We start from the raw sequence: 13,338 nt of genomic DNA on the forward strand, positions 1-13,338 counted from the left end.
TTCTACCCTGTGGCGCTCAGAATGGAAGAATCTGAGGAAGTTCATGGGGACAGTTGTTCCCTTAGACACACAGCTCTTCTGAAATGAATCCCTCTTGTATGCCAGTGTCCTTGGCTAACGCTGAAAACTGGCAGTGGACATTAGAAGGAAAGTGTCTGCTGTTTAGTGGTGTTAGCCTCCACTTCTGCACTGTGTGTGCTCAGCAAGGGGCATGTGAAATCGGTACAAAGATTCTCTGCTTGCTTCACAAGCAAGCTTAATTCTGCCACACAGTCTGCACCCTGCATTCCATTACTTGTTCAGGATGTGGCTGTGGGTGATGGTTCTAGCTAGCAGTACTACAGCACATCCTTTAATTTTGTAAGGTAGTAAATGCACATAGGAGCAATTCAGAATGACTGTCTAGCAAAGGCCAAAATCTGTAGGAGAAACAAGATGTAAATGCTTTCAGTAATTTTAAGGTCTATTCTTTATATAGCTACACAGAATATGTATTTAATTCATCTATTATCTAATACCTATTTAAATGAGATCTGAATCCTCATGTTTATCTGTGGAATACTGTAACAACTGAGTAATTGATCTGCTGTCATTGGTCTTCCCTTTTCCTTTCAAAGCAATTCCTGCTATGATATTTGGGAAATTACACATATGTTAGCTAAGTTGTCAGCAATAAATTTCTTTACTGCTTCTCAGGATAGCATCAAGCACCTCCTCTGAACACTCTGATCTGGATCATTTCCAGTGGAAGCCTCCAGCACTGACTAGAATCACAATGCTCTGTAACACGTAAAAGCAACGTTAACATCTCAGGCAGATGCAACTGCTAGTGGGTATGGGTACACAGCAGTGCTGAGCACTGGCTGCACATGGCCTCTTCCTCCCATGACGTCTGTGATGACTGTCCATCCCTACAGATGCATACTCTCCTTACCTTCCTATGGCAACCATGCTGTAAGTTAACTTGTGCCTGCTGTACTGAAAAGAATTCAGCATGGAACAGCCTGAGCAGGGTTCATCGCTTGGTTTTTGGCTCTGCCCCATGTCCTTTCTTACAGAGACCTCTCCTGTCATGTTTCTCACAACAGCCAATAGTGACAGCACAGCCAGTCTGTTTAGAAGCAGAAGAGATACTACCATCACAAGCATGAGAGACAGTCACATCCCCAGCTGACTAAATATAAACAAGACACTTTAAGAGTAATTACCTTGCCCCTGTTGCTTTTGCTACTGCTGGAGGAGTCCTAACATGCTTTAAGTGTACTTTCTAAATGACACTCAGGTGATGTACACAGAGATGAATTTCACATGTTGGGCAGGTGTTATGTCACAGCTGCCTTTCCTTCAGCAGTAAACCTGAGAAAGCTGACTAGAGACTAACAAACTTGTCAAAAACCCAAACCAGTACATCCCCTCTAAAGAACTGCCTGCATTTAGAACTGCATTTAGAACATACTAGTTCTTAGTACACAGAACAAACTTACTAGCATCAGGTGGTTTGGAAGAGCACAGTTTTGGCCATAAACAGTTTCTACTAAAAGAAAGATGTCCCAAAGAGTATCTGTCCAGGTGCACTGGTCTCCATCTCCTACATCTCAAAGCCCCCTCCTTTTCTGTCACACAACCGGCCACACAATGCAATGACTGTCAGTCCCAAGTACAGCAGCTTTACTGAGCACATGGACAATGAGGGTCATGCACATGTGCTGCTGACATGATGCATCCTGCAAGCATTTGATCAGGATGGGGGTGGGGGGTGGCAGATGGCTGCTGCCAGCATTCTGCATGTGCACCGGCTCCTTGCCATGAAGAGCTCACAGGACATGAGCAGGATTTAGTTTTTAGTTTTAGATTTTTAGTTCAGGACTAAATCTTGGTGGCAACTGAGGTTAGTTTTTTATTTCCTACTGGCTCATGATGCCAGAGAACCTTCCTTGATGTCCTGTTTAAATTAGTATTTTACTAAATTCTGACCATGTTATTCTGGTAATTCTATCCTCTCTGCCTTGTGGAATTTCTAGTGATTACTTACTATTTTTCTATCAAGTCTAATTTTGTTCTGATTAAATGAAAAAGTGGTGAGACATACTGAACTAGGTGAACTGTCAAACACCTAGAAGACTTCTGAGCAGAAAAGTATTCCCAAATTAGGTATTTCCCTAAGAGAAGACTTGAAAAAACAACCTGAAGAATAAAATCCTTGAACATTACCCATTTGACAGGAGTCTTTTCAGGGCTAATTTACATAATTTGACATAATTACAGTTATAAACACTTGAGAAAGCCTTGGAAGGAAGAATGCCACTGAAGCCCACGTTTTATTTGGTCTCCTTGCATTTGGCAGCTGTACAAAACTGTGGAGCACAGAAATTTGCTCAGATGGATCCTGATTATACAAACACATAGTACAAGCTTGGAATGCTCAATGCAAGTTTGTCCTGTACAGAAAGATACTGGAGTCTCCTAAGGCCTCTGCCAGCATGATCTACAATGAAAACAGCTTGAGGTTCCCTCCATAAGAACACCCATTAAACCACTGTGTTGTCTGCACAGTGTCCCTAGCAGTAGACATCCGAGTGTCTGTGCTGATTTGGGCTGGGATAGAGTTAATTTTCTTCCTAGTAGCTGATATGGAGCTGGTTTGGGCTTGTGCTGAAAACAGTGTTGGTAACGGGGATGTTTCTGTAATTGCTGAGCAGTGCTAACAGAGCCAAGGCCTTTTCAGCCTCTCAGCCCAACCCACTAGTGAGTAGGCTGGAGGTACACAAGGAGATGGGAGGGGACACAGCTGGGACAGCTGACCCCAACTGAGCAAAGGGACATTACATACCATATGACATCGTGCTGAGCATATAAAGCTGATACAGGTCTGGAATGCAGGGCAAATATACCGATTTTTGTGCTGGTCAGGGAAATCTAGTTCAACTGATTTATTCTGCTCTGGTTGGTAAGTGTTGCTCCCATTCCCTTTCTGAGACAATTCTCTACTTGCCCTGCTATGTTTTTAATTATCAGTACCATCAGACGTTCTTGTTGAATGGCTAGAGCATCCAGAGATGTCAAAGCACACTTGCAGCCAAAGGAAGGTGCTATAAAAAGCTATGGCCAGCATCTCCATTTAATTAGTATTTCACAGACTTCAAGACTACATAAGCACTAGTAGTCACAGCCTTGCTTATTTTCAGCAGTTTTGCTCACTGCATAATATGGAAAATAAATAACAGAGCTTTAAAAAGGCAATAAAAAAGGCTCTTTTCAAATAGACAGCTTCCAGTGCATTCACAGAAACACATCCATTCACCAGACTAAATGAGAGCATTTCAAATGGAGTTAGTTCATCAGTTGATCTTGGCAAGCCTTGATTACTCTCATTAGCTTGCTTCTAACTTACAAAACGTACCAGGGGCCATATACCATGCTCTATGTTGAGAAATAATGGCATTTTAATTGAATTGGGTATTAGCAAAATCCTTTTTGAACACCAAGCTTTTAATTATTTCATTTGTCTCTTAATTTATCATAAGGAAACAACTAATTAGCTTTGACTTCTCCTTGGTGGAAGTTTCTTTGTGTAAGATTGTGGTAAACTTCCAATGTCTTAATTCTTACCTTAGGAAAATTTTACCTTCCTTTGAAAGACCAAATTTGCCTATCACTAGCTTCCAAACACTGGCACCTGTTTTGTCTTCAGGATAACCTATCTCCCTCTGTGGAAATGCTGATAGGCTTTGAGTCACCTTGCCACTCCCTCTTAGTTGAACTTAATAGAGTCATCTCCATAAGCATTATATTGCAGAGCATGTTTTCTAGCCCCAGAACTTTAATGGCTTATTTATAATTGTTCCTTGTATTTCTAAATCAGTTATGAAGTTTGGACACCAGGCCTAGGCTGGCCTGGTATCCTACCATCACTCCCATCACTGTGAAATCCCTTCTCAGGCTCCCACTGCTTTTTAGCTCGTGCTCTCTCACATACACACACACACACACACACACACACACCTCTTGTTAAGTAAGTAACTCATGATGAGGCACTGCCCCCTTGTCTGAGTTGTTACTTCCAAAAAAACCCCAAATGACAAAAAATCTTTTCTGTTTCTTGTTCTTAAATAGGCTACTTGGCATTTGACTCTACCAAAATAACTTTCTATGTTAGTTCTGTAGCAGTCACTCTGCCTTTGAAACAAATAATTCACTGTGAACTCAGAAAACACAATACAAGCTGTACATCCTCCTGAGGTAGCCAACACTGGGATCAACTGTAAACATACCTCCCTGGCTCCACGCAAAGAAAGCAACGATAAATCTGTTTCTGTTCTGTTGGTAAACATATTACTCACACTTCAGCTACAAAACAAGAGCTTTTGAACTTTCTGAGATGTCTGCTGAGTAAGAATTACCTGAGTAAACTGCCAGTAAAGCTTCATTCTCTTGGCTTTGGCATAATTGCATTCAATGAGCCTGGGCCTGCTGTTCACATCCACCAGGCATCTGTTGTCATCATCGTCGATAGTGGGACTCAGAACACCCACATGGAGCTGCTGATTGCTTGTGTAATAAACATTCTGCAACAGGAAGCACAAACAAGATTTGTGGCCTCTAGACAGAAGCAGCACTTTTACCAAAAAGCTAATAGCAAAGATAAATACGCTGAATAGCAGCAGGCTGACCCCATAGTGGCTTTTCAATTACTGCCCTTCATGCAGGAGGTAACACAGCATTTAAAAAGTTGTTCTATATTAACACTTATTTGTTAATTGTTATCAACAAGTACATTTTGGATAACTACTTAATAAGAAATATGCAGTATGAGTCTTTAAAGAGCAAGATGTACACCTGCCATCAATTACCATTAGTCTATTTCATCTGAGGATAATACCTAACTGGTAAGGTAAAAAGGCAAACAGCAGTCCAGCAGGAAGGATCTCAATCTTTCACATGACAGATAGAGATAAATGCTTTCTACAAACAAATGCTAAAAATAAACTTGAGGCAGCTAACCAGAATCCAGTATATACAATAAAAAGTTATTAGCAGTGGTGACAGACACATGGCAGGAGTGAACAGAATAGCTGTGTTTAGGGCTATTTGTTCTCATTTTATTTTGTGTATGTCAGTAAACACAGACACAAGAGACTGGAAAAAGGGACCAGATACTGGCTGCTCTGGATTTGCTGCCAAGGAGTGCTCTCATAGGCCTCAGTTATTACACTTAAAACCGAAGGCATGAGACTATTATATTAGACAAATTCTTTCCGCTTTGTTTCACCACAAGAGGTTTCTCTAGGAGAAAGAAAAAGGAGGGGAGGGCAGGTGAGCTTGCCAAACAGCTGATAGTGCGTTCTCTTGAAGACAGCAAGTTACATCTAACCCCAGAAACATCACAAAGGACTGTAGCAGGACTGACTGTTTGCTAATCACAAATAGAATTTCTTTTGCTAAAATCAGACCTTTTTCTTGAGAGGACTGTGAAAAGAATGAAATGGCAACATCATGCTTTAGCAGCCTTACCCAGTAAGGCTTTGGCAAAGTTGTGGTATCAGAGTCGGAACAGACAAGAGCGGGACAGAAGCACCAAATTAATTAATTACTGTATCCATTCTACATGCCTGTAACAAAAGTGGGGCTGGAAATTACAGGGTATGTATTGGGAATCTTTTCCCAGAGGTTGATGGTACTATCTCCTGGTATCTCTTCATCGTTGACGTTGTAGCTTGTTTTATACGTGCAATATTCTTATTTGTGAAAACCCTGATACAACATTAATTGCAAATAGGGAGAAAGCAGAGAAACAGAACAAACCAGGACTGAGGAGAGATTTGGAAGCTTAAAATAAAAAAACAACTTTGAATGCTGAAATCAGTCAATGCAGGGATTAAATACAGATCAAAACAACTGGTGTTCCTGTGCAAGACTACATCCTCTCTTTACCCTCCTGGAACACTTCCAGGGCAAATCACAGCAAATATAAACTGACAAAATTGCATAAATGTTAATGAAGTTGCCATTAATGGTTTACACTGAACAAAGGTCTGACCCCCTTCATCAAGCTTCCTGCTTTTCACCCCAGTGAAACAACAGAAATCCAAGCTGGCTGAACTGAGGGGAGTGTGGGTTTTAAGAGTCTGAGCGGGGAAAAGCCAACTGGTTCAGGCATGCTTTGCAGGAGAAGAGAAGAGACGGGTGAATACTGAAGTAAAGTGTAATCACAGTGGAAGGACTAACAAGAGCACACACCACAGCAGACTCCATCCCTGTGCTTGGTGCATAACATCGCTCTAAAAAAAAAAGAAAGATGCTGTAGAAAACAATAAAAATTCAAAATGCACTTTCTAGACAGAGCAAGAACAACTATTTTAGAGATGCTTAAGATCTATCTAGGTGGTGGGTTTTGGGTTTTTTTTTTTTTTTGAGGGAGAGGTAGTTCTAAAGCAAGGCACGAAGATCAAGATGAGCTTTAAAGGGGATTGTTAGGACACAGTGACTCTACAGATGAGCATTCAGGTTGCAGCTCATTTGCCTCTTACCTAAAATTACTATCAGAAAAATGAGAGGGAAATTGTCAGCTATTTGCATTTGTTTTTACTCTCAGGAAGTGATTAGTTAGTTCCACTTTTTCAGTGCATTGTCGCCACAGAAAACATGATAGAACATGATAGATCAAGGAGGGTTTGCATTTTAAAAAATTTCCTAAAGACCCACAGTCATGGAAGACAAATGAGTCACTGAAAAGAAGTAAACCTGCTTAACTGTAACTCTGACATGTGGACACTATGGCTCAGGGTTGCTTCTGCAGAAAAAAGCAAACAGAAAAATGGTGTACCTGCCCATCCTCAGGGCTGAGCTGTTTTTATGGGCTCCGTCTCCTCAGGCTGTCAGCGACTGGCCTGAAGGCTCCAGGCAATAATTTCACCTTCCTGGATAAAGCAAACCCAAGTCATAGTACAACTCTACCAGCTTTTTATGACACTGAATCAGTGATGGTTCAGTCTGAGCATCTTTTTGGGCAGAAACAGAATGATGGCTCTGGCTGGGGGAATTACTCAATTCTGTTTGTTGGCAAAACTGTAGAGAGATAGAACAATCAAATGCAATTAGGCTGAATAGATTTAATTAGCAGGTTGTTGCTTATCCTTAGAGAGCTCACCCTACCTGCTAATATCACTTCAATTTTTCATTGTGTGCTCATTTAGAAAAAGAGGGGCGAACTCTTGTATTCTCTCCCAGCACTGGGAAAGGCACCCTCCTGCTTGGAAGTGGCATGTAAAAACAAGTTCAAGCAGAAACAGGCTGTGGTTTGGTCTCTAACCAGGCTCTTTCAAGGTGTTGCTTTGCTTATCCAAGTAATATGACTATAATTTAATTACTCTATATATTATTATAAGTATTTTAGTACTGTATCTTATTTCAAAATTGAAAACATTGCACCACCTGGTAATTTAACTACTGTGAGTTTCTAATGGAGGGATCTCATGGAAAGCCCATACCCCCTACAAATTCTACTTGAGCAGCATGTGAGCGAACAGCGAGGTGTCGGTCAGCGTGGCACTTGGCAGAAGACTTTTCTTAAAACCTGGCTCCTTTGCTCTGCCTGGGAATGAAACAGTCCCTGCACTGAGAGTGCAACAGTAACTATGACAGGATGAAGAGAGGACACCCATTTGGCAGAACAGAATTAACAATTCCCACTAGTGCTTATTGTGCTTTTTGTCTGAAACCACAATAAAGCTTCCCTTTTCATATGCTAAGAAAAATATTCTAATTGGTTTCATATGTTATGTCCCTATTTCTATTTGACTATTTTCAGTTTCCAAAATATTCTGTCTTTTTTTGTTTGTTTTTATGCAGGGCACTTTTTTGGGGTTTAGGATTGGGGTTTTTTTGTTTCTTTGTTTAAAGAAGGTATGCAAATTACCTGGGCCATAGGAGGTTAACCACCTGAGGTACATGAACTGAACTACCATCTCACAATGTACTTGTTAGGTATGGACATACATGATTTGTCATTGTTCATATTTTAAATTAACCTTCAGGTAAAAATGTGATTTTACAGATTAAACTCCTGCTCGTGTTTTATCATCTTATTTGTAGCCCTATAAAAAACAGTTTGTACTTGTGATTTAAGTAAGTTGTTAAATAGATAAATGCCCACAGCAGTGCTTTTTCAAGAGGATGCTTTTAACAAGCATCAAGTAGGCTAGCTGTTTTGCACTCCACTTCAGCACAAAATGAACAACTGAGGCACTTGTATTTAAAACACTTCAGGAGATACAGGCAAAACACATTCTACCAGCACATTTGTTCCTACAATATTGCAACATCACCGTCAGCTAACACAACAGGATAGAAATTTTGCAGTAATTTAGGAAACTGATTTTTGAGGAATCCCTCCAGTACTGTCTGGGAAGCCCAAATGACTGAATACTGAATACAGACTGTGAAGTCGTTAAAGTAACTTTGAAAATTTTACTCAGAATGTGAATCTTTCATTTCTGTTGCAGCACCCAATGTCACAGCAGCCATTGTTCAAAGGACTGGAGACTCAACAGCCAAACATTTGCTTAGTTCCCCTGACGGGGAGACACTTGCTGTATGCTGATTTACAGCATTCATTCCAAGCTCCTCTGCACTTCCACTGCAGCCTCAGTAACACACAACCAAGCATTTTCAGATCTCCATCACATCCACACTCCCTGAGAAGCTACTGAATTTTCACAGAAAGAATCTCGTTTGGGTGCAAGGCACATGATTAATAAAATAAATAAAATTGGATAAAATAAAATTGCACCCTTATTCTGTAACAAAGTAAGCCAAATAAGCCTCCTTACATTTCACTAGTCTGCTCTGGCCCATAGCACTTCACCATCTAGTTCTTTCACTGTAACAGTACTGATGTAAAACTATGTCTCCTGGCAACTGGAGAGGAGCACCTTTGTTCAGGAAATCAGTTAGGTTCAACAAAAGGCACTTTTGTCCTCAAAATGTAAAATTATAAGGATTCAGCATTACTGTCAGCTAGAAACTCTAAAAATGGAAACAGTATTTGTGATTCATAAAGTGTCAGAGTCAACAACATTCTTGTGTTCTCACAGAACAGCCTCATAACTGAATCACTTTCAGAACTGATCTTCCTCTGGACTGTAAAAAGTGGGTTTCTTTGTAAACTGATTCCTTATTTGTTTATTTAAATATCTGCTTACAAACGTGGCTGGCAAAGAGCCTTGTGGCTGTAAACCAGCATCTTCCAACCAAAGGACCAATTATTCCATAGCTTCCTTGAATTTACTTTGTTAGAAGTATCCTATCTAAGGCCATTACCTACCTCATTTCCCATTTTCTCCACCTAATAATCTCTGATTATTCACACTGAGACAAAATGTAAGGCAAGCAAACTGAGATCAGTATCACACTAACGAAACACCAGTCAGTCAGACAGGGCCTGGCAGACTGAAAAGTGGTGCTGTTCTTTCTAGAAAATTAACAACTGGATTGCTGTGGCAGGTTTTCTGTAGGGCCAGAACAGTAACTTTGGTGGGATACTCCCATCTTACGTGTGCGTCGCAGTGGTGACGTACAGAACACATCCTAAATCTGCCATGAGAGCAGTAAAGGCCCAGGTGATGCAACCAACCAACCTTTCAAACACCCACAGAAAGTAAAATCTGCACAAAGAACCACAATGCTCCTGAGTAGAAGGGAAGGGAAATGAGCTCTGCTTGCTTGGACACAAATACATGGCTTTGTCCTCACAATGATATGATGTAGAGTTTCTATTCATGAGAAATTTGCCCTAAAAGGTCAAACTGTGACTCTCATTGCAATTAACACTGAAATTGCACTGACTCTTTAAGCGCAATGAGAATTTTTTGGCTCCAAGTTTATTATTAAACTTTGAAAAGCCACCAGAGTTGATAAAGACTTCAGAGCTGAAGTGGGTTGCCAGTTGCAGTAAATTATTCATAGGAGCTGGTTTATCATGTAGCAGAAAGTTACAGTAAGATGTTCAACTTAACACAAGATGATTATCTGAAGGATAAATTGCCAACTCCCCACTGGAAGTTTAAAGCAATACACACCAATTTTCAGGCTGAAAGCCATTTGTAATCCTTATGGCAATGTTCCCAGATGAAATCACACTGGAGACTGGTACATGACTCTGCATTTATAATGAGCAAACTTAATGCTCAGCACCAGCAGTATTTATTTGCTACCCTGCTTTTGGCATAATAACTGCGAGGGATAAGAAGCCTGATTCACCACTACTTTATTCCATCTTTAAGGCGTATTTTTCTTCACATGAATCTGTGAAGTCATTTATTGTCAGGAGTAATAGATTAACATATTAGGTCTAAAGTCTCACAGCAGATTCATACTTGACTGCAACTCCAGCTAAAAAGCAGACTGGTAGATGCCAGTAAATCCAGACTTTGTGAGCATCACTGTTACTCAGCTATTTATACTGTTCCTGACTTTTACTCCAGCATTTCTTGGTACATAAACACATTGAACAAAAGAACTTTCCAACCCTGATAAGAAAAGTCTCAACAGAATCCAAGTAACACAAACACATACACCACTGAGAGAAAAAATCAAGATTTTTCCCATTCAGTGTTCATGCAGGAAGTGACAGGAGGGACTGTGCTGTTCTGTACCCACAATCAGCAGCATCACTGCATCCTGTGCTGCCCTAAAACTTACTGCTGACGAAGTGCAAGCATAAGAACATGGGCTGAGGATTACAGAAAGTTATGCATAAGCCATAGGTCAGCCCTTAGAAGATTCCTATTATTTTTCTGAGGTAGGTTTTCAGCTGGTGCAGCCTGATGATACAACTTTAAACCGATTATAACCATGTTATCCATGTTGAGGATCTATTCACTACAACACTCATCTTACTGATGAGCTGACAGCTAGTAGACCAAGTGTAGCAATACCATATTTTACACTTAAATTGTAAAGCTGCAAAAATACAACAGCATCTAAGAAGAAATTACTATTTCACTTGTGTTTAGATTTGTATCTACTGAATTAAGCCACCAGCATACCAATTACCTGACCTACTTGCTCTTCTTCATGCCTGTGCACTAATTAACTTCTGAACTCTAAGCAACAATCAATATTTGATAGCAATAAAGCCAAGGTGCTCAGAAACTTTACGCGATATGGCGTGGTGCTATAAATAAAGGCTTAAAGACACAAAAATGTTAACATTATTTTAATAGAAAACAGGAACTTACTGCCAGACTTTTTAATTTAAATTCATGAACCTATGTTGCAGTGGAATGCTTAATTCTGCTCTTGCCTACTTTGGTATTCTGCTTTGGCTTTATTTAAAACAAGCAAATAAAAATCCTCATATTTAAGCTCCACTTTTTAAATTGAATAGAACCATCAATTGTTGTTTTTATATATGCTTTCAGGACTTACTTCCATAGTTTTCCTAATGCCAGTAACTACAGAATTAACAAGACCTGGATAAATTAAAACATTACTCGATTCACTTCCTAAAGCTTCTTTGATTTTGCTCTTATTGCTGCACCAGATCTCTACGATTCTTCCACAGACACAAAAAGATAAAAGGTGGTAAAAAAATAAAAATAAATCAAGAGCCATTCTAGCATAGACAACTGTGTCCTTTTATAAAAAAGCAGGCTGTCCCTGTGACTTTGCCCTAGCCAAATTTTACTTTTCCCTCTCCCCTGATCCTCTTTACCCTTCATGTTCTTCTTTGTGGATTCCTGCAGAATCCCTTGTCTTTCTTACCATGTTTTCTTATTTCTCAGCACATACTGATCTGCAAACAAACTCAGCCAGCAGCCCCATATGCTGATGCACTGGTCCATACTTTACACCAGAGCTAACTCCTTCTGGGCAAATAAAAATCTGAGCTAGTTCACGGCCATCTGTGTGTAAGCATTTGGTAGCTCAGCACCAGCGGGTTTAAAAGCAGATTTTTACTTTGTCACAGCTATGCCCTAGTGCTTCACATTGCTACGGGTGTAGGCACAGCCAGGTAATCATGCCTTTATGTAACATACATCTTCACCTCACTTTGAACCTCTTCCAAAGTCATAAAATCTTGTTATACAGCCTTTTTTCCCCCTGTAAAGCATCTCTGAAATACAACTCTTCCATGCAGAGCCAACCTTCACTGGCTTCCCTCACTAATGTCAACACTCACGCCCTCTTCAAATCCACTCTGCTTCTGAAAACCTGGGTTTCAGGTTGTGTTTCAGAAAGGCAGTATCCTTCCACTTCTTGTTTTCCCTGCTGCACCAAACACTTTGTATTAATTTTCAAAACCCTTCTGAACCCCTCCTCTTTTTACTTTTCAGCCTAGCAAGCATCAATAGGCTGTCTTCCAACTCCAAATTAGACCAGGATGCTAGCCTTCACCGGTCACATTTGTCAAGCAAATGTTCCTGGGAGCTAGGAGAAAACACTGGTATCTTCCAAGGAACTTCTCTTCTTCCACATGTTCTACAGAATTTCCCATTTGCTCAGATGTCTCAAAAGATCCCCACAACAAGCCCCCAAAAGCCCTTCCAAATCCCCAAACAACAAAAAACCCCCCAAAATCTGCTGCTGTACCAAAGCACTACTCAAGAATGCTATGTCAGTACCTCATAGATGTCAGTAGCACATGGCATTCCCTTCTCCCTGCCATAATCTCCTGTTCAAAATATTCTATTTGTAGATTTTTAGCTATCCAAGTTAAGGGAATACATTTTATTATGAGACAGTAGAGAACTTAGGATAATGGATTTCTGGGTCATTATTGGAATGCCTAGAACCACAGCAATAAGCATAACAATTAAAAAAAATGTAGTGCCAGAGATGAGAGAGGTAGCTTAACCCTTCTCAGAAAAATTGGTATAACTTTGTGAATGTTTGTAAAAATAAATTGTGTTTTTTCCTATTCCCATCTTTTTCTAAACTGAATTTGATAAAACTGTGTTTCTGCAACCAGTAAATCAAGCCAGGCAAATTACAATCAAGTGCCATGACTTCTTAATTAAGATACTCTACTAAGATCTTGATCATTAGGGTCTGAGGGCTCTTTTTGATTGGTTTGGTTTTTTGTGTGGGGTTTTTTTTGTTTGTTTGTTTATTTTTTTTTAATCCAGTTGTCTTTAATCCTATATGATAGTGAGCAATGACTATGCACACAGAGGTCCTTCATTCCTCTTGGCTTCTGCAAGTGCTGTGAACTTTTGGCGTTTTGTGATGGGGACAAAGGAAGGGAGCAGTTACACCTGCAGCTTTGAGCAGAATCCCCAACTCCCTACAGATGTTACTGAACCCCTGCGCCAGCGCGCTCTCCTGCCTCCACTGAAA

The 13,338-nt window shown here is 40.2% G+C and overlaps 1 protein-coding gene across 1 annotated transcript in view; it reads right to left on the reverse strand.

Moving 5' to 3' along the window:
* The window catches only part of GALNT18 (polypeptide N-acetylgalactosaminyltransferase 18), a 227,541-nt gene that overhangs the window by 12,798 nt on the left and 201,405 nt on the right, over positions 1-13,338 (reverse strand). The window contains exon 11 of the mRNA XM_084264078.1: positions 4,401-4,565. Within this exon, the coding sequence (XP_084120204.1) occupies positions 4,401-4,565 (165 nt within the window). The remainder of the gene's footprint in view (positions 1-4,400; positions 4,566-13,338) is intronic.

The sequence above is a fragment of the Gallinula chloropus genome, assembly GCF_964237585.1.
Source record: "Gallinula chloropus genome assembly, chromosome: 4".
NCBI classification, from domain to species: Eukaryota; Metazoa; Chordata; class Aves; order Gruiformes; family Rallidae; genus Gallinula; species Gallinula chloropus.